General features: G+C 44.9%; 1 protein-coding gene across 8 annotated transcripts in view; it reads left to right on the top strand.

Annotated features, from left to right (window-relative positions):
• LOC146381372 (calcium/calmodulin-dependent protein kinase type II subunit gamma-like) overlaps positions 1-24209 on the top strand; it is a 43914-nt gene extending 19705 nt beyond the window's left edge. Inside the window, exons 7-23 of one of the 8 annotated variants that reach the window (XM_084937377.1) lie at positions 817-919; positions 1384-1467; positions 1768-1862; positions 2306-2428; positions 2576-2659; positions 3831-3873; positions 4667-4729; positions 7296-7336; positions 8068-8151; positions 10011-10055; positions 10203-10248; positions 10463-10543; positions 13030-13170; positions 15525-15600; positions 15709-15803; positions 20037-20273; positions 21630-24209. In XM_084937377.1, the coding sequence (XP_084793503.1) occupies positions 817-919; positions 1384-1467; positions 1768-1862; positions 2306-2428; positions 2576-2659; positions 3831-3873; positions 4667-4729; positions 7296-7336; positions 8068-8151; positions 10011-10055; positions 10203-10248; positions 10463-10543; positions 13030-13170; positions 15525-15600; positions 15709-15803; positions 20037-20269 (1437 nt within the window). In that variant the 3' untranslated portion in view covers positions 20270-20273; positions 21630-24209. Of the gene's footprint in view, positions 1-816; positions 920-1383; positions 1468-1767; positions 1863-2305; positions 2429-2575; positions 2660-3830; positions 3874-4666; positions 4730-7295; positions 7337-8067; positions 8152-10010; positions 10056-10202; positions 10258-10462; positions 10544-13029; positions 13171-15524; positions 15601-15708; positions 15804-20036; positions 20274-21629 lie in introns of all 8 variants that reach the window. The other 7 variants (XM_084937376.1, XM_084937378.1, XM_084937379.1 and 4 more) reach the window with 7 other exon arrangements.

The following is a 24209-nucleotide window of genomic DNA, read 5'->3' as shown; positions in this document are numbered from 1 at the left end:
GGTGAGTCATGATCACGTGGAAGGGTTCGTCTCACCTATGGCAAGGACTCAAGAGCTCATACGTGCACAAGCTCACTCGTGAGGGGGCTGTGTTTGGGCGGAGGCATAGACGAGCGTGACATCACACCACCCTTCAAGCGTCAGGAGATTTGATTTGTCCCAAATTGCTGATGGGTTGAGATGTAAAGAGTAGAGGATGAGGATGGCTTCTCTGTTGCCTGCAGTTTTACGTTTAACCCAGTTTAAGTTGATGAGATGTTAATAATATATGTACTGAATTTGAAACTACGAAGTGAGGGGCAGGGGGGTAGGGAAAAAACCCCGCTATCTCAAGGGATGTCTGAGACACATGTGGGCGGCTTTTGTACGTGTGCACACTATGTCAGAGAATAACCTCGAGCGCTGCCTGTCTGATTTGTTGGCCTTTTATCCTGAGTGGGCTTTTTACTGCGACCCTTTATGTCCCGCTGCCCAAACAACGGCCATTTACAACACTGCCACACACGCCGCCTCGCGCTAAGTACACTTTCCATTTAGCATGCAGTCTGCAGCTCTACCTAAATGACTCCCGAGTGGTTTCCATGGCTACGGACCCATGCCCATATAAGGTGTTGGGGAGATTCTCAACTACTTATCCTCTCCCTACCTCCTCTGTCTCTCCATCACGCTCTCACACCTTTATCCCACCCCCACATGCTGTGTCAAACACATCAAATATAAATATTTCTGAGGAAAAGCTTTACTGAAGAGTGCCTTTAACTGCCTGTCTCTCACTGTCTTGATCTCTGCTTTGCTCTGTGTGTGTGTGTGTCTCAGCCTGAGAACTTGTTGTTGGCCAGTAAGATGAAGGGAGCCGCAGTGAAGCTGGCAGACTTTGGACTTGCTATTGAAGTGCAGGGGGACCAGCAGGCTTGGTTTGGTAAGAAAACAAAAACAGTGACACAAACACGCATATCAAATGAGCAGGTCCTTTACCTGATCTGTTATTCTATCTGGGTGTTTAGCACTTGATAGTTCCTACACCGGGCATGAATCACTGCTGAACAGGCCCTCTTTCATACAGCAAGCCACATAGATTCACATCTGCTGCTGCTTTGAAGCCACAGAATATTTGCAGGAGCATTGATTAAGAGGCTCACTGCCACTTTCCAGGTCATGCTTAGGTCATTGTGTCTTGGCTAACAGCCAAGCTGCCAGCGCTTGCCTGACTCTGTGGCGGGGATGAAATGATTAATGGGTATTTGCTAGTGACTCTACACTATCATAATCTGGCCCTGCGTACGGGTCGCTATAATTTAAGCTGTTTATATAACGGCATGAAAGTAGCCTTTACCGGGAGTTTAATAAAAGTTAATTGTATCTTCTGATTTATATGTTGGGCAGGGTTTGCAGGCACTCCTGGCTATCTCTCCCCTGAGGTCCTGCGGAAGGACCCTTACGGCAAGCCTGTGGACATATGGGCCTGTGGTGAGTTTTGACACCTGTGTGTGCCTTGGGTCGAATGAACCTATTCAACAGCTTTTAAGTATCATTTAAAAGTAAAATTGTTTTCGTAGGGGTTAAAGGGAATCATAAAAACAGCATGATGATCTTGCAGCTTCTCTCAGAGAGGTGACTTCATTGTGCTCATAAAGTGTTGCAATAACTAAGTTTTCCCTTTCTTTCTGTTGCATTTCCTTGTCTTGATTTTATTCTTTGCTGCCCACGGTAAATGGTATTGTAACATGATCTTTCTGAATCACTTCTCCCCTCTTTGTTTCCTGTCAGGTGTTATTCTCTATATCTTGTTAGTGGGATATCCACCATTCTGGGACGAAGATCAACATAAACTCTATCAGCAGATCAAAGCTGGAGCATACGATGTAAGTGTGTGTGTGTGTGTTAGGTGTGATGGGTGCAGTGCAGGGGTTTGCTAAGCAGTTTTTGAACATTTAATAGTGTCCAATTGAGATGTGGTCCAAAGCTATTGATCCTATCAGGGCCTTCCTGACGCATTGCAGAGGGGTGTGTGTGAGAGAGAGTGTGTGAGAGTCAGAGAAGGGGTATTCTCCTCTCTCAGTCGATGAATAATGAAGTCACTTTTCAGCCTGTTTGCAGGGATTTGAGTTTTAAAACTGCAGCATGTTTTCTGTGAATCCAAACCCCCCCCCCCCCCCCCCCCCCCCCCTTCCATAATCTTCCCTATTTTAATGAGTTAACTCAAGCACTGGTTTCCATATGGCATGGATCTGCTAGAAACCCACTTGATCAGCTGACCAGAAATCTCTCACAACTGACGTATCACTTATTTCTCCTATTTCCTCAGTTCCCGTCTCCAGAGTGGGACACAGTGACCCCAGAGGCAAAGAACCTGATTAACCAGATGTTGACAATTAACCCAGCCAAAAGAATCACTGCCGAACAGGCTCTCAAACACCCATGGATCTGCGTAAGTATTCACCTAAATCACCACAGAGTACATTATGGAGAAACCTAGGGATTTACCATATTAAAGCCGTCACATAACTATAACTCGGATTCATACTTGCCCTGAGAATCTGTTGACTTATTTTGTTCCATTTTTGTCCCCTTACAGCACCGTTCTACAGTGGCGTCCATGATGCACAGACAGGAAACAGTCGAATGTCTCCGCAAGTTCAATGCTCGCCGAAAACTCAAGGTAGGCTTCTCAGGCTTTAAACCAGCCTTGATTGGTTACTTTTTTTTAATCCTGTGGTTTTAAAGGGCTGGGACAAAATATCAGTGTGAAAGTATACCATCTTCCTCTTGGGAGATGTGATCTATCAGTCAACACTTTTATTAAAAGATGTAGGTGCTCTTAAAATATTCATCATTCCACTTTGATCTGTCAGCATTTCATGGCTCGAATGGGGCACATGGCAGAGAAAGATGATATAACTGATTAACTGAACTGAATTGAATAATAATAATAACAAGACACAACAATACAACAGTGCAGTGAATAAGTAACTAATCCCTTGTTTAGTGTATTATATGTTAAGCTACACAGATATTGTTGTGTATCTTAGATAATTGTGCAATGTAGTTGTGATATGGGTGTTATTGTGCGTGACATTTCATGAGTTAGTTATTGTGTGAGCATAGAAACGTAGCACAAAAATAAGGAAACTTGTGTTTGGACGATTATTTCTGAGTTGTAACAATGCAATAGTGTTGGAAAGCTCGAGTTCACTCTATGCGTCTGTTTTTGGAGACTACTGAAAATATTTCAACTCGCTGTGCTGTGCATCTCATTCATTGTCATTTGCTGTGAAGCTGTTGAGACCTGCCCTGTCTATTATATCAGTTTGACATATATTTTGGATTGTGAGGTTTAAAATGTTAAGGTTTGTAAATTATGCTGCTTTGAGGGGTTGATATCAACCATCGAAACTATCAGCCAAACCCTGAGATCACATGTCTGCCAAAGTCTTTGATCTTTCTAAATTGCTGCATATGAACATTTTACTTTTGAGAACCTCTGCTTTTTTTCCTCTATTGGAAACATTTTAAATGTCAACCAGCTCCAGTTACTGTAGTTTGCATTCACTGCCACTGATGCAAACTCATGCCTCAAGTATCAGCTATTTTGTTTTGCCGCATCATTTAAATTAATTTGCATAGAGGAATGTAGGGCTTTGAGATGTGAGAATGTACAGTTAAAGGTGCATCTCCCCAGACAGCATACAAGTTTGGGTTTTTTTTTATTTTAAACATTAGGCAGAGTTTTACAGACAACATTAAGTAAATAAAGAAAAACGCCATGCTCTCATTATACCTCCCCTCACTTCTCTCTTCTCCTTCCTCTCCTCCTCCTCCTCCTCCTCCAGGGAGCCATTCTTACCACCATGCTGGTGTCCAGAAACTTCTCAGGTGGGTGTGCCCTTCGTCCTCAGCCTCCCACGCAGCACATGCAGAGGGAGTGGAGGAAGGAAAGTGGATAGAGTCCTCTGCACCTTTTTTAACCCCCTCACCACACACGCACGCTCACCCACTCATTCTCAAAATAACAATGTTTTTGTGTGCGCCCAGGAGTTTGCTTGCTTACAACATTAAACTGAACTGAAACACGAAGCTTCTTTGTGATATTATAGAAATATTGTATTACTGAATTATTATGAGTGCATTATCATGTATGTTAGCAGCCTAAAATTTGATATTCTGTCATAATCTGTTCCAGATTATATGTGGGTGCCAGTTATGTCCTTGTCTGTGCTAATGTATCTCTCCCTGTGTGTATGTGTGTGCGCGCGCGTATGTGTCCCTCTTTTCTGCTGCCCATGGAGCATGTTTGAGAGAACAAAGCCTAGACTTTAATGAGACTTTTCTTTTTTAATGTTTGGGGGAAAGTGTGGTGTTATAAAACCAGGTGACTATTAAGATTCTGTGTTTTTTATCTCAGCCTGCTGAGAGTGACTTGTTTTCGTTGAAGCCTTGTTCTCAGCCTTTAAGTAATTGGTCAGTCGATGGCTAATGATTTCAACCCTGGGCCTAGGAATCCACAGGGGTGCACGTCTTTGCTTTTGCCCGTTTGTATCAAAGTCTAAGATGCATCTGGGCTGTAGCCAGCACCCCCTGTAGCTTTCTCGGCCCATGACTGAACAGCATGAGATCGACCTGCATAATTTCCTTAGCCCCTCCCAACTGTAGCATTTCTATCCAATAGTGGGCCGGCAGCATACCAACTCTGCTGCTGCCGCCTCCTCCACGGCCTCACTGGCTCAGGAAGGTACGTCCCAGAGACACGCCCATCCACTTCCTCTTTACATACACAACTACTTTCTTTCATGGGACAGGGTTGGCCCTCATCACCATCCCCCAAATCCTGCATGCAGCCTTTGCAAGCATCCTCATCAACATACACACCCACAAGCATGCATCCCCTCACAGATTTTGCTCATTTAGGGTTATTGTGTAGCAATCATGTAAATAAACTTCACTTGAGTTTACGTCAGCCTGCACTAAAAAGTGCTTTTTACATTCACACATCAGCGCCATTCAATCGTGACCTCGTAACCCACATTTCATCTTCACTTAGTTATGGCGTCACTTCCAGCAAGCTCCATCCTGACCTCCAGCTGACCCCTTACGTCTCTGTGCTCGCACAGGGCGGACTGGGGCAGGGGATGAGGAGGGGCATGTATCCTGGGGGCGGGAACTCACATTGCAGGGGGCCGGCAAGAGCTGGGTTGGCGTGCTGCCATCGTCAGACCTGGGTTTGATGGGACAAAGGAAGAAAGTTGGATGTTGAGGAGCTAGAGGGGAGAATAACTGAGACGGAGGATGGGAGTGCTGACTTCAGTGCCGCTACTGTTGAAAACATCACTGTTTCTTCCCAATGAATCACTTGAGGTTAAAGGCATCCCACGTCTCAACTCCCCCTCTGAAGGTCTGTTTTAGTACTTTCAAAGCAAAGTTCCCCCTTGAGACAGGAACCCCACAAGCTAATGTGGCAGCAAGTCTGCCACATTAGATGGAGGGATTGTTTTGAAAGTATTAAAATCAGATTTTCCTCTCATCCTGCCCGGTGGAGATGGGTGGTGAAGGTCGGCGATTCCAATGGTGGCTCCATGGATTGAGTACATTAGAAGCAATGTAGAGCAGACTGGATTCTCTGTCTCCCTTTTTAGAACGGAGGATCTTTTTTGCTCTGCAGTGTCTATACACTTCATAGGATCTGTTTGTAGGCAGGATAAAGGTAAAATGTTTATGGGGAGATAACTTCACCTGAGACACCTAAGGGGAGGCGGGTGTTAATCCTAGGATGTGTGATTGGTGCGCTGAGATTCGGGGTGCCTGTGGTGCTTTAATTGTCAGCTAAAGCCCTCCGAATGCGGGCTCCTTCACTGAGACTGGACCAAGTTGCCTGTTTTGTAAGTTTCTGTAAATATGTGTGACATCATCACTCCAGATTGGACTCCTCATCTCTCCTCCTTTTAAGTCATCCATAATCAAGATTTTTGTTTTTTATTTTCTTTTTCTTGGCTTTTGGCTTTTGGTCCTCTGATGATATCACTGCAAACCTATAACTGCTTCCTTGCACTTCTCTGTAGAGTATTTCTGAGGCAAGGCTTGGCCGTTTGCTCATGATGTTTCCTTTTAATGGCATTATAGCAGAATGTGACAGAAGTGTGAGTTTGAAGCATCTCTCTGTGTTTCTAATTCGGTTTTTGCCTTGCTGCCTTTCGCATGTGGGTGTCCTGTGTGGTTAATTCCTACAAAATGTTCTCGGGAGACACACCTTCAGATGCTTTCTAACACATTTTTCCTTTCTCATCACCGAGCTAGAATCTTGCTCGAGTGGTGAAGCCCTCCTCCTGTGGGTCACCTTGACCTTTACCCATCTTGCCATGTTAAATTTGTGCTAGAGAGCATGTGAACGTGGTAGTCCATGCTGTCACATTAGCACCCTGGTGACTGCTTGATAGAAGATGTAGCCAAATGAAGAGCAGATGTTTGCACTGTGAACAATCAGCTCTCCTTTCTCTAGTTTTTGAATGAAAATGAAAACTGAAAATTAAACTTAAAAAGTATATATATATTTTTTTCCTTTGGATGCTGCATGGCCAGGCCAATGTATAAGCTGCTATCAATGCAACAGCCAAGATTAGGGAGCATGAGTTTTCACTTGATATTGTTTGCTGCTGTAAATGCTGTGCCCCTTATCTCTCCTCTCATGTATTGAAATACTAAGCCCTCTCTTACAACCCTCCCCCCTCTTCCCTCCCCCTCTATCCCTCTCCAATTTCCTATTGGAAGGTAAGAAACTCAAGATAAGATTTTTGGAACCTGTGTGTGTTGGTAGAAAAACAAGAGAAAAGCAAGCAAGAGAGAGTTGAGAGCATTAGACTGAGAGGAAAAGTGACTGGAGCCCTTAAAGGAAATCAATGATTTACATTAACCTAGCTCATCACTGTCAGTCCTGGCGGCAGTTTGAGTCTGGCCATCATTCTCTTTCTAGATCTGCTGGGGTCTTCCAGGCAGGAAATGGATTGAGGAAGTTTACTTTGCTCTCAGGTTTCTCTTATATCCCCAGATGGCAATGAATGGATTATGATGTGAATGGGTTTTGCAGAGTGTAGCAGCCTGTACAGCCAAGGGGCGAAAAATGCCCGAGAAATCCAATAAATGCATGTTGTGCTTTGGAAACATCTAAGCTTACTCTGTCACAGTGACTGAGGTGTTGGGGATTCATAGATGTAACGTAGGTTAGAGATACGAACAAACTATCATCATCAGTAAATCTTAACTTTTCTACCTGTTTCTCTCCCCTTCTATCCTCCTTTTTTCCACAGCATGCAAAAGTTTACTCAACAAGAAGTCAGATTCTGCTAAGGTAAGGTTCTCTTCATCACCTCTCTGCCCTCTTTTGTTCTGCTACATGGTGTCCTATCTCTCCTCTGTCAGCTGACCTCGATTTTCTGCCTTCTGTTCTTTTTCTGTCTTTCACAGTCTTTCTTTTGCGCACTTTTCCTCCTATTATTTCAATGAATATCTTTTGTTGTGCAGTAGTTATTATTCATTTTAAGGGTTTTTTCCGTTTTCACATTGACCTTGTTCTATATCTGCAGAGGAGTTTCTTTCTATGGCGTATTTTTTAGATCCCATAATCCTGCAGTCCTTTCCACAAGTTTTTAACATTTTGTTTTTTAAACCAACATTTTCACTCATAATTTATAAATATTAGTTCCCAAATGCTGGTTTTATTCTTTCACCTTTAGTCAGTTTCAGTCAAATGTCCGCTGCTCTGTTTCCCAGCAATCTCCATCAGCCTCTGCTGCTATTAAGCATCTCGCTCCCCACTCCTCTTTTTCTTTTCTGCCCCAGGGGTCACTCTGTGTAGTTAAGTGGGAGCGGCATAGAGAGTTAGTGAGGCAGTAAAAGGGATGATCTAGAGGCCATTCTATGGCACTCACCCTCTCATTTACCCTGTTAGCTCTCAATAGCCCGGGAGCTTCCACCAACATTAGCCCCGTTTCCTGAAAGGCGTGTTTCAATTCTAATGCATCTTTCTCTATCTGTGTGTGACGTATGTGTTCACTTTGAGTGTTTGCGTTCTCGTCCCAGCCTTCTACCAACAACAGTAAGAACAGTATAGTGAGCGCCATCAATGCCCTGAAAGACACCAACATGGCAACGAACGCACAGATGGTACAGTAGGCCGCCGCAGTGTCAGTTCCTGCCTCTTAATCCCCCCTGTCCCCTCAGTAGTTGCATAGTAACCCATTGGGCCTCATCCTCCATCATCTGCTTGTCATCCTTCATCTACCACCCAGGAGGTCTTGCTCTGTAACATCCCCTGTCCTAATAAGCTTACCAACCGTGGTGCACGTGTGCTCCTGATTTAGCTGAAACACTTTTTGGAAATTATTTAAATTTAGTTAAAAAAAAAAAATCTAAACAGGTGCACATGTGCACCCTGTCAGCCACAGGAGCATGACCTTGTTTGCAGGACTGTGTGCACCTAAAGTGGCAGCTCGTAAAGCTGTCGAGACCCCGTTTGGAGACCTCCACCTGTTAATATCCGAGTACAATTCAGTCTTATGTAATGGCCCCGATGTTTATATCTCTATATAATCCTCAATCGGCTACTTTCTTATCTTTTTCCCATCCTAACATCTTTCTTTGTCATCTACATATTTTAGCCAGCTGTTCTTTGTCATTCTAACCTCGCACCATCCGTAACATCCCCATTGACATCCTCATTGTAGTGAAAAACTTGACCATTGTGCTCCAATCCAGCACTAGCATGCTGTGGTTTTGAGAAGCTTTTACTAGCATGCATTAAATTACATCTTGTAGTGTTGTGGTTGGATAACACTGTCGGGTTGGTTTGGTAGTGCTTCTCAACTGGAGGTACAGGTCCCCAAAGACACAGATATTATGTTTAAAAAACCGTCTAATAGAGAAACTGATGATCAGCTCAAAGAGCAGTTCCCCAGTTATGTAATGCATACACGGTAAAACTACACGGAGCCAATCAACCTACTGTTAACCTGCAGCAATTATCATGAAATATTACCCGTTTAACTGAGCAAAATCTGAGCAGCTTCTCATTCTCGAGGGTTTGTTATTATGTATTTTTTAAATATTTTAAACTGAGTAATAATAGTTATTAAGCTTTTTATTTATGGATTAGCACTTAGGACTCAAAAGTACAAAACTCCTTCCATAAAGTAATTTATGCATTTATTGGTTATATGAGCAGAATTGAAAACAAACAGAAGGACAGACTGTGTGGTGAAAGGAAAGAAGCTCGGTCCTGAAAAGGGACAGAAACAGTTGCCAGATCTCATGGTACTTCTGGGTGCAGCCTCGGGCGTTGTATTTAAACTGTTCCAGTTTAAAATGGGACGTTAACTCTTTGACCCAGTGCTTGTGGGACCGTGGCCACATTTTCTTTGCTCTGTGAAGTCTCGGGTCAAGTATCAGGTGTCTGTTTTGAGGTTATTTAAAAGCTAACAGAATCTGCTTCTTTTTTTTTTTTTCAAAGTAATATTTATGATACTTTCACACATAAAACAGAAAACTGCAGCTAATGCATTTAATTCTCCTAACTGTGTTTTGTAAAACAATAACGCTGTATGCTCTCATTATCTCGGTGTAGTTCCAGTAAAATCTGATAAATGATAACAGACCAGAAATGATGAGGCTATTAATTGATTGAGTGAGCTCTCAGCAAATGATTCCCCTGTGTTTCGTTTTCTCTGAGAGCATCTCTGTGTTTAGACCAAACAAACATCTGAAGATTTTAGTGTGTGACCAGCGTTTGGGGAAATTACAAACTCTTTTCTGGTGTTTTATAGACGAGACATTCATTAGTTACAGCCCAAAATAAGTATCTCCTCTCCATTGCCACGGGCACTCTTGAAAGTTTTGGATCCATTAGCTGTTGTGAAGATGTTTAAGTTTTGGCTGAGGTAAAAAATAAAGGGGCCCACTTTAAATCCAGTTGAGAGGCACTGTTTGAGGACAATATTTTGGACTAACTGTTTTGTTCTGTATCGCAGGAATCTCAGAGCACAGTGGTGCACAATGCTCCCGATGGCGTCAAGGTGAGATGTATGTTTTGTGTTTTGTTGTTATTATTTCTGCCTGAAAGCCCGACGCAGAGCATCACACGCACCTGATGGGCTCGATCCTGTCGGATCCTGGCAGCGTTTGATTTCAGCATGTGTCTGTCTCTTTCCTCTGCATCTCAGGGATCAACAGAAAGCAATGCCACCAACGACGAGGAGGAAATGAAAGGTAGGAAAGGTACTCCCGTGTTTTATTCCTTTTATCCTGTTCTCTCTTTCTGTCTCCCATTTAGTGAGTTTTTTTATTTATTTATTTTTGGACTGTACTGACTGGCAGGTGTGCTGAGATACGACGCGTGTCTGTCACACTTTTGACTGTGTCTGTCGTGTGTGTATGTGTGTATTTATTGTGTGTCTGGCTGCGTTTTGTATGTGTGTTCTAGCGGACAGTACGGCGCTGAGTCAGGGCAGCGCCACAGAGGAGATGCCCCCACTTCTGCCCTCACCTCAAAGCTCACCTGCCAGTAAGTTTATCCATGGCAATCGGAAAGCCTCTGGCCAGGACATAACACCCCCCCAACCCCACCACCACCTGCCCCCCCCCCCTCACTCCCACCCTGGCTTTCTGTAGTCACCGGCAATAACGTCTTACATCTCTGAGCCCCCACCCTCACTCTGATCCACCAAGCTTTTTTTTTTTTTTCTTTTAGGGTTCCCACTGGTTTTAGATTTTTGAAATGATTCACCTTTATGTTTGGCTTTTACAAATTTCTGTAGGTTAATTCCAGTTTATTGCATTTTTGATCTTAGTTTGGTAGTTTTAGCATAACGGCACCATTTGGCCATCTTGTAGCAACGGCTTTCCAATTAATGCTGTGTAACACGGCTTAAATAATCAGTTTTTCAACAGGATCATGGGGACAAGACAGCACTAGTTTGCTCTGAAAACTATTATTTTCAGTAGCATTTGCTGCACATTGACAAATGACAGATTCCAGTAGAAACAAGTCATTGAATTAAATGACAGAAATCTTTATTTCCCCAGTAGCAAAACTATTTCTTGGACTCAGGTTTCCATTGAGACGTTTCAGTATTCAGATAATTAATAATTAATTAATATTTCATTCACCGTACCCACAAATGCACAAAAAATTTTCCTCCCTTTTGCTCTACTCTGTCAAGATGATCCCAAACTGCTTCAATAATTTTAAAAACAGTAAACAGGCAGATTTTAAGTGCTTCAAGCGAAGTCTTCTGACTGTGACCACACGATCAGCATCATGTTCTCTTCGAAAACCACCAAATCACTAAGTCACTGCTTTACATCTTGGGTAATCGGTCAGTTGTGTTTTTGGCCTATTGGATTTCACCTCAACAGTGCCACTGCATTTCCAGATATGAGCAGTTAGTTTATATGCAGTCTTATTGAAATTAGGTTGTAATAAACTGGAATAATCTTTTAGCAGTTATGACAAACATGCTGTTTGTTTGTTTTTGTTTTTTAAGCGCACTGACTGCTGACACACTTTCTGCTCTCCATTCTTGCTCGCTGTGTGAGAGCAAGGCAACACAGATCTTGTGTAACTTCTTCTAATGGACACTTTAAGGGGAACCTGTTATGCTCCTTTAACACCATCTTGTTTTTAATGCTTTGACTCTACTAAAGTTGTTTTGTGTGATCAATAGTTAATTTCAACCCCCCTTCTTTACGCTAACTTCTTTCTGATTGGCTGCCCCTTGCAAACAGAAGGTTTTGAACAGCGGACGGTGGGGACGGGTGCATCAGACGACCGTTTTAATTGTGTTTTTGATATCATCTAGAACCAAGAGTAGAAAAAAACGTATAATTTATTCTGGCTATATGACACTTTGTTTAACATGAGCATCCACTATTGTAACATAACGGGTCCCCTTTAACATCACTGTGCTCTGATCAAACTTTTAAAAAATAACAGACCCTGTCTTATGTTTCTTTTCTTCTCATGTTAACTCTAATAGTGGAAAGTCATTTCAAAAACACAGATTTTTATTGTCATCGGGGCCACTGTGGGAACCCTGAAACCTGTGTGTGCGTGCGTGTGTGTGTGCGCGTGCGTGCGTTTGTTTTTTGGTGATGGCTACATCTATCCCCTTGTCCTCCTAATGTGACAGCTCCATCTGGAGGAAGTCTTGCTTACCTTGCGGCTGATCGTCCTAAAGTAGTCGCCCAATCTCACAGACCTTGCAGCCTGTCTGACTTTAATGGAACCTTGCACACCATAGAGCGTCACGTCCTCACACTTTCTCAGTCTTCCTGTACTCTTTTTTTTTTTTTTTTTTTTTTTTTGTGTGTGTGTATTTTCATCTTCTAATTTCTTTTCCATTTCTCTTAATACACCATTCTTCACCAATCAAATTTTCTCTATCATCTTTCCTCTAGTCTGTTGACCTCTTGTCTTCATCCTCCTGCTCTTGCAAGGCAAACTTGCACTAAAGTACAATCTAATCTCTCCCCCTCTCCCTTCCTCCTCCTCCTCCTCTTCTAACTTCTTTCCTGTGTGCATTTTCCACTCCTGCCTTCCTTCCTGAACATGCTAAGTTTCCCCACAGGCATAACTTGAGCAAATAACAAACAATGGCTTCGATCGTCTCTTTGCTCAGTGCTCCAGTTCATCAGAGGAGGCTTAATGTTAATGTGTATTAGCGTTATGAGTAGAGTAGATGTGAGCAGAGCAGGCATTTAACTGACTTCCACATCGCACAGCATCACGATCAGAGCGGCACTGATCTGGCTTCCAGCTACCACCCTGTCCTCATGTCACCCATCTGCATGTCTGTCATAAACGCAATGTTAGCTGTTTCTTCCTTATTCTACCACATGTACTAACCCACATCACCTTCATCAACCTTTTTTTTTTCCCTGCATGAGCTAAGTGTGCGCGCGTTATGTGTAAATGATCATATTTCTGTCATTATTGTCTGTTGTCCATCCACATGTTTTTGTTTGTTGACCACCCCTTGTGTGTTTCAGTTCCACCGCATGACGTAAAGCGCATTGCATGGAACAGCACAGGCAACAGCTCCTGCCCCGAGTCTGAACTCTCACAGTCATCCATACCTGCCGCTCCACTAGGGAGCAACACTGTCGCTGCTAAAAGCAACACTAAGCAGAGTAAGAACACATCCGCACTAACTGACTAACTCGGTTTTCCCTGCCATCGCCTCACTGTTACCTGCTGCTCGCTGAAACTCTGCATTACTTGAGTGTGTTAGTGGGTTTTTTTGTTTTGTTTTGTTTTTTAAAAGCTGGTTCTAAATAAGTCGTCTGGTCGCCAGTTTTGCTTCTTTACAGTTGACTTGTCTTGATTTAAGTACCATGTTGAAGTAGTGAAGGCCGATGAGCTTAAACACCCGGGTCAAAAATCCGAAGTAAAGCCTGATTTGCAACAAAACGATGACAGCAAGAGTAAAAGAGAAGATTTCCAAAGTTGATAGTGAGACCTGCTATAATGTGTGGCTTGGAGAGGGTGACACTAACAAAAAGAGAGGAGGCAGAGCTGAAGATGCTAAGATTTTCATTGCGAGTGACTAGAATGGACAGGATTAGAAATGAGGACGTCAGAGGGACGGCTCGGGATGAGCTGTTTGGAAATGAAGTTAGAGAGGCGAGCCTGAAATGGATTGGGCATGTGCAGAAGAGTGATGGTGGCTATATTGGAGAATGGAAGGAAGAAGGTAAAGAGGAAGCTGCAGGGGGGTTTCATGGATGTAGTGAAGGAATACATGCAGAGAGCTGGTTTAACTTTTAACCATAGTGTGAGATGGAGGCAGTTAATCTGCTGTGGTGACGCCTAAAGGGAGCAGCTGAAAGAAAAAGAGGTTATTCTGGTTTTGTTGCCCTTCTGAGTATTTCAGGCAGCCAGATGGTGTGTGTGATTAAAGGTGTGTTCATGCCTTATTATTAAAGTAATGATACAACTTGTCAGGTGGAGAAAAAAAAGACATTAATGCCCCCTTAATTCAGTGAATCGCGTCAGAAAGCTGTCTTTAACGTCACATGCATAGAAACATGCCAGATCATTTACACCAGTAGTAGATGGCAAGAACTTTTATAGCAAATTGTATTATTAAACTACAATTTCTTAGTAATAATCTCTGAAATCGTAATAGGCAGCCATTAGATATGGCAGTGATTTTCAAATTATGTGGGTGCACCATAGATGAGAAAAACATGGAAAATGAATAAGATGAATGAATGAATATGATTTTATTTTTCACAGCAAAAATAAATGTGAATTTCCCAAGTGTCTGTCATGCTGATCTTTATTTCACTTTTTACATCATTAGTAACAGAAATTGTGGTTTTTTTAGGTGTGAATTCTTTTTTTTTTTTCCTAAAGTTGGGCATGCAACACAGTTTTTATGAACTACTAACATAAAATGACCTAGATAATACTGTAATACTGTATAGTAGCAGTAATCCTGACAATGCAGGTGAAAGGATGTTTAGCGATTATTTACTAAAAACTGTTGATATTTGTTGTTTAAGTGCTCTGAGTAATGAAATAAAACATCGTTGGAGTATCTGTATTGTTTCTGCTTTTCATCTTAAAAGTAGAAGGAACAACTTAACAACTACACGAGTCAAGCTGTAGCGCTCATGCTGATTTTAATAACCAAGCATGTCATCTGGCCCATCAGTGCGGTTCACTGATGTGTTTAGAAATCAGTAGAGCTCTTAAGGCACAGAATAAAATGCAGTGCTCTCGGTTTATTGCTGGTTTTAGTTTTTTCATAGAATTTGTTGACTAGAAGAAAATATCGCTTGATTGATTTTGTGGAGAGGAGGGTTGTACCACGTGTAATCTCTTCATTTGGTTTTACTGTTACTTTAAAAGTGTGTGAGGCACTTTACACTGAATAACAACTAGCATAAATAAATGGTAAACTTGTAGTTTTATGGCTTGTTTGGTGTGGAACAGATGTTAACTAAGAACATATAAAGAAACTTAAAGAGGAAAGGGATTGAAGTTGATCAGACTGTTACTGTTAATCAGTTCATGGAATAGCTGAGGGAATAAAACCGTGAAAGTCTGGCAAGTTTGCTCACTTGTGCATCTAACAGTTGGTCATAGCAGGAGAAAGCTAAGTGGGCCTCGAGTGAGGAAGGCTGTGATCTCTACTAGCAGAGTTGTTGCTTCTGTTTGGTTGGCAGTGTGTGCTCACAGCGGAGAGTCGTGTTCAGTCAGTTGTTGTGTTGTAGCAAAGGCGAGAAGCTGAGCGAGAGACAGTGATGGGGGTCGAGCTCCGGTGACGAGGCAGCTTTTTGATCCGGGCGACCAGGTTAAAGAGGGGACTTGAGCCGTAGCCACAGAGGAAGAGCGCGTGAAGGAAGGCAGGAGCTGAAGCGATGAGACAAAATGTCATTGTGCAGAAACCCACCACACTGTTATTGTCTCACCTTCCAACTGGCATCTCACCAGCTGCCATCTGTTTGCCTCTTTCTGTCTCTTGTTCTGTCTGCAGCTCGTAAACAGGAGATCATCAAGATTACGGAGCAGCTGATTGAAGCAATCAACAATGGAGATTTCGATGCCTACACGTGAGTACAACTGTGTGTAAAAGTGAAAAGCAGCAGATGCTTTCTGTGAGTGAAAACGAGTGCAATTTGGTAACAGGCTCATCTTGTTTTCGTTTTTTTCATGTTCAGGAGGATTTGCGATCCTGGACTCACCTCTTTCGAACCAGAGGCTCTGGGAAACCTGGTGGAGGGCATGGACTTTCACAAATTCTACTTTGAAAACTGTGAGTCTTCTTCTTTACTTGCATAATATACCGTTTATTTTAAGGGGTTTGAAATACCAGGCAAGTTAGGAAATAGCAAGAATAATTGGCAGTGTGGATAAACTCCACTATTGGACTATTTTTAACTGCGACTCATCATTATTTCATTATTTAAAGAAAATAAGCTCAACTTATACAGCTTTGGTGGCTCTTTCAAATTAGTTGTAAACCCAATTATGTCCAATAAATAAAAAAGGGAAATTGTTGAATTTGGAAGGTCAAGATTCCTGATTTTAGCCAGGAAAATGTAACCGTGATGATGGTACACATCCAATCCCTCATTTTCTGTCAATCCACAGCCTGAACTAGTGTTCAGCCCTTTGTTAAGATGAGTATCTGTCAAAAATGGTTGTGATTGTGTTTTTAAAATATTTGAGGCCGGGGAGCCGTCCGGCCGAACCTACTCCCCCCCCCCCCCCGCGCGCGAGCGAGAGAGGACATCGGCCACTGCCATCTGCGCCCCCGGCCTATGGACCACCTTGAACTTAAAGGGCTGTAAAGCCAGATACCACCGGGTGATCCGGGCGTTGGCATCCTTCATGCGGTGGAGCCACTGCAGCGGGGCGTGGTCCGAGCAGAGGGTGAATGAGCGCCCCAGGAGGTAATAGCGAAGGGAGTCGACCGCCCACCGGATAGCCAAGCACTCCTTCTCCACAGTGCTGTACCGTCTTTCACGCTCTGCCAGCTTCCGGCTGATGTAAAGAACGGGACGGTCGGCCCCCCTTACCTGCTGGGACAAAACGGCCCCCAGCCCTCTGTTCGAGGCGTCAGTCTGCAGAACAAAAGGGAGGGAAAAGTTAGGAGTGTGAAGCAGCGGCTCCCCACAGAGAGACTTTTTCACCTGCACAAACGCCGCCTGGCACGGCCCCGTCCACTGAACCAGATCTGGAGCACCCTTTCGGGTGAGATCGGTCAAGGGGCTGGTCAGCTGCGCAAACCCTGGCACAAAATGGCGATAGTAACCTGCCAGCCCCAGAAACCGTCTCACCTCCTTTTTAGTCTTGGGGCGCGGGCAGGATGCGATAGCCGCCGTCTTCTCCACCTGTGGACGCACCTGCCCGCCCCCCAAGTGGTACCCCAGATACTGTACCTCCCTCCGTCCAACCGCACACTTCTTCGGGTTGGCCGTGAGCCCCGCCCTCCTCAGGGACTCCAGGACCGCGGCCACCTGCTGCACATGCTCCGCCCAGGTGTCGCTGTGGATGATCACGTCATCCAGGTAGGCAGCAGCAAATGCAGCGTGCGGACGCAGCACCCGGTCCATGAGGCGCTGAAAGGTGGCAGGGGCTCCGAACAAGCCGAACGGAAGCGTAACTAATTGGTACAACCCGTACGGAGTGGAGAAGGCCGTTTTCTCCTTGGACTCGGCAGACAAGGGAATCTGCCAGTAGCCCTTGGTTAAATCCAGTGTCGTGAAAAAACGGGCCGTGCCCAGCCGATCCAGGAGCTCGTCGACCCGGGGCATGGGATAAGCATCAAAACGTGACACTTCATTCACCGATAGTCGACACAGAACCGTATAGACCCATCCTTCTTCACCACAAGAATGATGGGGCTACACCAGGCGCTGTGCGACTCTTCTATCACTCCCATTTTCAGCATTTCAGCCAATTCCCTCTGAACGATTTGCCGTTTATGCTCAGGAAGCCTGTAGGGTCGTGATCGCATCCCCGCATACTGTCCCAACAGATGATGAAACCCCGGCCAATTCGTGCCCAAAATTAGGGGATGTGACAGGCGCGGGCTAACCGCAGCCGTTACTCTATGCGTTTTGCCCTTATACTTTAATAACAGCGGCACTATGGGATACCTGTGAACATCACCATGAACACACTTCACCTCCACCCATTCTGCCTCCAGCAATGCCCCGGGGCGAACCAAGCCTTGGTGCACGAGGGTCTGCATGCAGCCCGTGTCCACCAAAGCATGGCGTATACCCCCTCGAGTCCTTACCGGAATACTTTATGTCCCTCCTGGACCGGGAGAGGGTGCTGGGGCACCGGCAACGCGGAACACCTGCCCCACTTCCATCAGAGGACAGTCCCTCCTCAGGTGTCCCGGTTGCCCGCACTTCCAGCACTCCTGCCCCGGCGTCTGTGCTGTTCTCCGTGGCTCAGGGGCGGCACTGCTCATGTCTGATCCCTGGGAAGGCACAAACGCAGCAAAAGGATTAGTGGGGCTCAGCGCCGGCGCCCGCTCTGCCTGCCCTGGCGCAGGCACCCGGCGCCTCGGTGCCGGCACTGGGGCTTGTTTGCTCGGCCTCCGGCCGCTGTCCCCAGGCTCCCCCGCTCTAGCGGCAAGGTGGTCCTCCGCCAACGTTACCGCCACCTCCAGACTTGCGGGACGGTGGCATCTGACCCATCTCGCCGTCTCCGCAGGCAGCCCCTCCACGAACTGCTCCAGCACCACCTTGTCCACCAGCAGCGTCTCGCCCTCTGACGATCCCGGCTGCAGCCAGCGCACCGCCGCGTCGTGCAGCTTCCGGGCCCAAGCAAACGGCCGATCCGCCGCGGCCAGCCGACAGGCCCGGAACCGCCGGCGATGATCTTCAGCGGTGAGCCCCATCCTGTCCACCACCGCCCGGCTCACGTCCTGGAAGCTGCTCCTCGAGGTCGGCGGCCGCCGTCTGAGCCTCCCCCAACAGCAGAGGAAGCAAACGCGGAGCCCACTCCACCTGCGGCCACTGGCAGGCCTCCGCCGTGGCACGAAAAGTCTCCAGGAAAACCTGGGGGTCGTCCCCGTCCCCCATCCGGGGCATCGCCACCGACAGCGGCGGAGGCTTCGGATGGGGGTCGTCCCCGTCCCCCATCCGGGGCATCGCCACCGACAGCGGCGGAGGCTTCGGCGGAGCAGTGGCTCCAACCAGCTGCTCCAGAACCAGAGTCTGCCGGTCCGCCTGCTCCTGCAGTGCAGCCAGGTGAGCCCGCTGGGTCGCCGCTTGGTCTTGGCTCATCTTCGCCATCTCCGCCAGCATCTGCGCCAGAAACTGCAAAGGCTGGGCGGGCGGCCCAGCCTGTGGGTCGGACATCCCCACGCCGGCTGGATCCTGGGTTTCGGCACCACTTGCGAAATGCACTACACACAGGTACACAGACACACAGGTCTTTATCACCAGATTCCACATTTATTTATAGTTTTCCCTGGGTTATGACTGAACACAGTCTGACAGCTGTCGGTCCCAGCTGATTTCCCTCTCCCTCCGCTCCTCTCCGTCTCACTATAAAAAGGGAAGGAAAAAACCATCAGTCCAAATCGCCATCAGCTGTTCTCACCGGCATCTCCAGCACCGCCCCGTTGAGCTCACTGCACCACTCCTCCCCTGCAGCCGCGCCCGGGACCACACCTCCGCCACAGGATTTAAATATGAAAAAATACATTCTAAATAAAAGTGCATTTAAAAAAAAAAACCAAAAAAACAATGATCTCAAGAATTCAAAGCTACGACAACTCTTGTAGTATTACTTGACCAACACATTTCAGCCTTTTTTTTAATCAAGCAAACAAACAAATAACAGAAGAATACACTATACAGTATTAGTACCAGGCATTAAAGCATGTAGTGAGGTACACTGTAGGCTCCTAAAGGTAAAGCTGGCAAGTCTGCTAACTGCACAGTTTATGGGACGAGATGTTCTTCCAGTAATAGCTGAATTGTTCCCAGTGAATGTCAAAGAGTATTTTTGCTTGGCCGTCAGTCAGTGTGAGTTAATCCTGTGGTGTCTCTGTATCCAGTGAGGACTGTTATCCATAGACTGTAAGTGAAATATGAACACAGCCACACTGAAATCATGTATGCATGAGAAGGTGAAGGGCTAAGCTTTGTTAGCATGGTGCATTCATGGACTGTTGCATCACATCAACACAGAAAACTGTGACATACACGTAAATGGCATTCTGTAACATAAAAGACGAGAGGTCCACCTCAGTGACTTGAATAGTTTCAGTGAGCCAAGCCCTTAATATTTACAGTTTACGTCCTAATAAATACTAATGGGTGATTTCACTGTTTACATTAAAAAATGAAGGGGAAATCAGCTATACACACCAATTTATGCCAGGCTTAAATATGGTTGTTTCACCTTTTAACACGAGGAAACTTCAGGTACGACCCGATTATGGATTGAAGGAACTGCAGCTCATTTGTCATGCTTGGAGGTCGCTGCTGACCATGGACATATCTTCTACTTTGTGCAGTGTTGAGCAAAAACAGCAAGCCCGTGCATACCACCCTGCTCAACCCACACGTGCACCTGATCGGCGAGGACGCCGCGTGCATCGCCTACATCCGGCTCACACAGTTCGTGGATTCCACCGGCCGCCCCCGTTCCAGCCAATCAGAGGAGACCAGAGTGTGGCATCGCCGCGATGGCAAGTGGCTTAACGTCCACTTCCACTGCTCGGGAGCACCTGCTGCACCACTACAGTGATCAGGTACACATCCTTACTCCTCACATGAGTTTTTTTTTTTTTGTTTCTGCATTACTGGGTTAAACATGATCGGTTACAGAAAAGTCTAAATAGTCCACAGGAGACAGTTTTAAATATTTAAAATATATATATATTTTTAATAATGTTGAGACATCCCAGTAGCCACATCCAGCTGGGAATCTCTGCTGCAGGCAGACCAAAAATGCCCCCTAAAACTACCCCTGGACTCTTGATCATTTTAATCTTGTATTTTTTTTCCCTAATGTGACTTTATTTAGTGTATCTGATATCACCAGGTTGGTGTTGTTTCCTCAACTTCAAATTAATGGTGCTTCATGAACTATTTCGCGAACTATTGGCGCGATATGGCAGCCTCGCTTCTGTCAGTCTGCCCCAGGGCAGCTGTGGCTACAACCGTAGCTTGCCTCCACCAGTGTGTGAATGCGAGAGTGAATGAATAGTGGCATTGTAAAGCGCTTTGGGTGCCTTGAAAAGCGCTATATAAATCCAATCCATTATTATTATTATTATTATTATTATTATTATTTCAACTGGCTTAAATAAGGCTTGGTTTGGTGTCATGGGATGGAAGGAAAGGAGAAAAGGTTAGAAGGGAAGGAAAGAAGGAAAACTGGTTGGGATGAAAGATGAAAAGAAGGTATGGGAAGATTTGGGAAGGAAGATAGGAAAAAAGGAAGTGATGATGATGGATGATGGAAGGACTTGTTGGACTATTATTCAAATTTGGGGGTTTTTTTGTTTTTTTTAAATCATCAACCGTTATCTGTGGCCGTTTTCCTGCCCATCTGTGGCCAAACTCTTGAGATCAAGAATCTGGCCACAGATGGGCAGTGACAGGAAAAGCTGAAGCTCCTGAAGAAAACTAGCACAAGCCTCCAGTCTAACGCCACGCTAAAGGGCCCTACCGAGATCCAAACACAGGACTGTCTGCTGTGAGGCAACAGTGATAACTGCTGCGCCACCAAAATGGCAAATCTGATCAAATTTAAGCAAAAAGAAGAGAAATCTGGGTTAGATTTAGGCGAAGATGGTTATCAGTAAATCAGATGCTTTCACAGGAGTAAGAACTTAAATGAAAGAAAAGCCTTTCTGGCAGAAAGCCTTGAAGACACACCTGCCATCTCTAGGTTGCAAAAATGTGATTGGTTCATTTCAGTGATAGTCCTGGAGCAGCACTGACTGTGATGTTGTAAGAAAAACACCAACACAAACTTAGTGAAACAACAAAAATAAGAACCAGCAATAAACTCAAACTATTCTTGGAACTGTTTACATTCTGATGATTCCAGCTGTGGTACCAACCTATCCTCTCCCCTCTCCTCTCCTCTCCCCTCCCAGTGGTCCTGAGCCTCCAGTCTACTGGAGTGTGTGTTTTGGGGGGCAGTGTTTTTTCAGCGAGCGTGTTTAAGAGGTCCGTCCTCTGCGTGGATTGGCTAGTGCCAGGAGCCCGGCCGGGCGAGATCGCATCCCTCTCCACGATACCAACCAATCCTGTCCCTCCTTTGACCTGCTGGGGGCTGGCTGAACACAAGACTCCGCCCCCATGGGATGATGCATGCATCTGGCGCCTGATTGGAGGGCGCGTCTTTGCCCTCTGTCCCTCCCCTGGCAGCCATCTTTTTTCTGCCCGCGCGAGATGAGACGTCCTGGGGGAGCAGAGGATTTACAGTTGAACTTGTGACAGTTTATGAGTATGAGTTATGAATATACTGTGTAAATTATGACTAGATGTACCAGAAAAACCACCAAAACCCAACCAAGCATTTATATTCACTATCTAATAACGGAGGAACAGGGAGGAGTGTCAAGTTAGCAGCTGAGATTTTGGTCACATTAGGGATTACTGGGTAGAAACTGCTCACTACCTGGACTGTTGCTGTTAAGATGTAGGGAGATTTTTAGTTTGTTATTTCCCCCACTGAATTAAAGAGGGAAAAACAAATCAGGTTGGCTCAGTCAGACAGTCGATGACCAGAGAAACTTGATATCAAAAACATGACGCACCAAAGTGTAGAACTTTAGGCTTTTTACGTGTTTGTGTGCTTGTTTAATTATTATTTTGTTTGTTTGTTTGTTTTTTCACCAGAACGGAAACTGTGTTATTGTGGGGGTGGGGGGGTGGTATGTGTTCTGTTGCATTTTTAGCGTCCTGATCCCTTTTGCGTTCCTGTGAATAACCGGAGCCTTTTCGCTTCATTATGTTTTCTGGCTCCTTTTTAAAGCAGCTGAGTTTTTGTTGTTTTTTGGTTTTTAAAAATGAGGGATTTTTATTGTGCAAATTTAAAGCTAACCTTAGCTGCTAGCAGGTTCTGTTATGTCTATATGCAGTGGAGGGAGAGAGTGGGCTGCTGCTGCCGCCTCTCCCTCATTAATCCCTTCCCGCCTCTCTTCTCTCTTTTAACCAGTTTCTTTTTTAACCTTCCCTCCCACGCTGTTTCTCTGCTTTCTGCAAGGCCCTGGTTTGTTTATAATCACTGTGTAAATACAGTGTATGTATAGATATATGTAGAAAAGTGTAATATATGTACATGTATCTAAGAGACACTCATCCTGTGCACTTGGGCAGTGGGAATCACCCCATGACCTCTGTGACCTCCCCGAGTAGATTAGGAGCAACATTTGTTGTTGGGTTTTTTTCCCCTGTAATTTAAATTCTCCAACCAATCACGACAAACATGAATACACACGCTTGTGTAGGCTACCAGCTTTAGATCCATGGCCGTACGACTGTTTTTTGTTTGGGTTTTTTTTCTTTGAGACGGGGAATAAAAGAAAAGAAAAATAACAGGTTGAAAAGTAGTTTGAACACCCCTCCCCCCAAATTCAGCCTAATAGATGCATATTTAGATATGAAGACCTTCATAATAGTGTCGTTAGTCCTGATCCCACAATGCTGTGAGCCATCTTTTCATATCATATTATGCACACGCGCACGCCTGGTGGTGTTTTTAAGCTGTGTAACATATCCACACCGCTGCTGCAACCATCGGCGCCGCCCTCGCCGTGCTGCTTAATCGTCTCCATCCATGTGCGACAGTTGTATCCGAAACCGTCCCCGCCCCCCAACCTGCAAGGTGTCCGCCTCCCCCTCCCTCTGTGTTCAGACTCTGCTCTTGAGATGTTTATTTGTACCTCTCTCTCTCTGTTGTTTCCGTGTTACTGGTTTGAGTTCTTTCGTTGTTGTTGCTGTTAACTTTGTCGTTTTGGTAATTTGCCGATCTGCCAAGCTGGAGTTCTGCACTGTCCCTCGCGCACAGGAATTTAAAAAAAAAAAAAAAAAAAAAAAAGGGAAAAGAGGGAAGCAGTAAAGACAAAATGAAATGATAGCTATTGATCAGGACTAAATTATTTATTTATCTAATCTACCCTTGGTGGTTTTAAATCGTGCCTGCTCAGTCGGGAGGAGTTTTGAGAAAGTTCTGGTGTGGGCGTGCAGGTTTTTGGGACCTACACATGTCACGAAGCAGAGCGGGAAGACCTAGTTATATGCATGTTTCAGTTACACATTTCTACCATGTACCTACCGGAATACGGATGGAGCTAGTGTTAATATATGATATTTGCATCTTTTGAAATATGAATTTCCTCCATCCAGAATGTTTAATAGGTGACATGAAAAATATTTGAAAAAAAAAGCAAAATTTAAAGAAAAAAAAATAGATTCAGGAGCCGTAGCTTGGTATGAGGCCCTCGATGTTTTCCCTGCGTTGTAATGATATAATATTGGGCTGCGCTTTCTCCCCAGCCTTCACATGGATGCTGGAGTTTTTTTGCATGATCATGATGTACAATGAAATACAACCATGAATTGACGACTATCAAGTGTTTGTCTGAGTGTTAGTTGGTCTTCATCATAGCTTTGTTATTCTTCAAACTTGGATCTTGAAAGTATTTAATAAAAATACTATTTCAGCACTG

The sequence above is a fragment of the Perissodus microlepis genome, chromosome 8, assembly GCF_051167445.1.
Source record: "Perissodus microlepis isolate ML-2025 ecotype Zambia chromosome 8, ASM5116744v1, whole genome shotgun sequence".
NCBI classification, from domain to species: domain Eukaryota; kingdom Metazoa; phylum Chordata; class Actinopteri; order Cichliformes; family Cichlidae; genus Perissodus; species Perissodus microlepis.
This window is presented reverse-complemented; position numbering and strand designations above follow the sequence as displayed.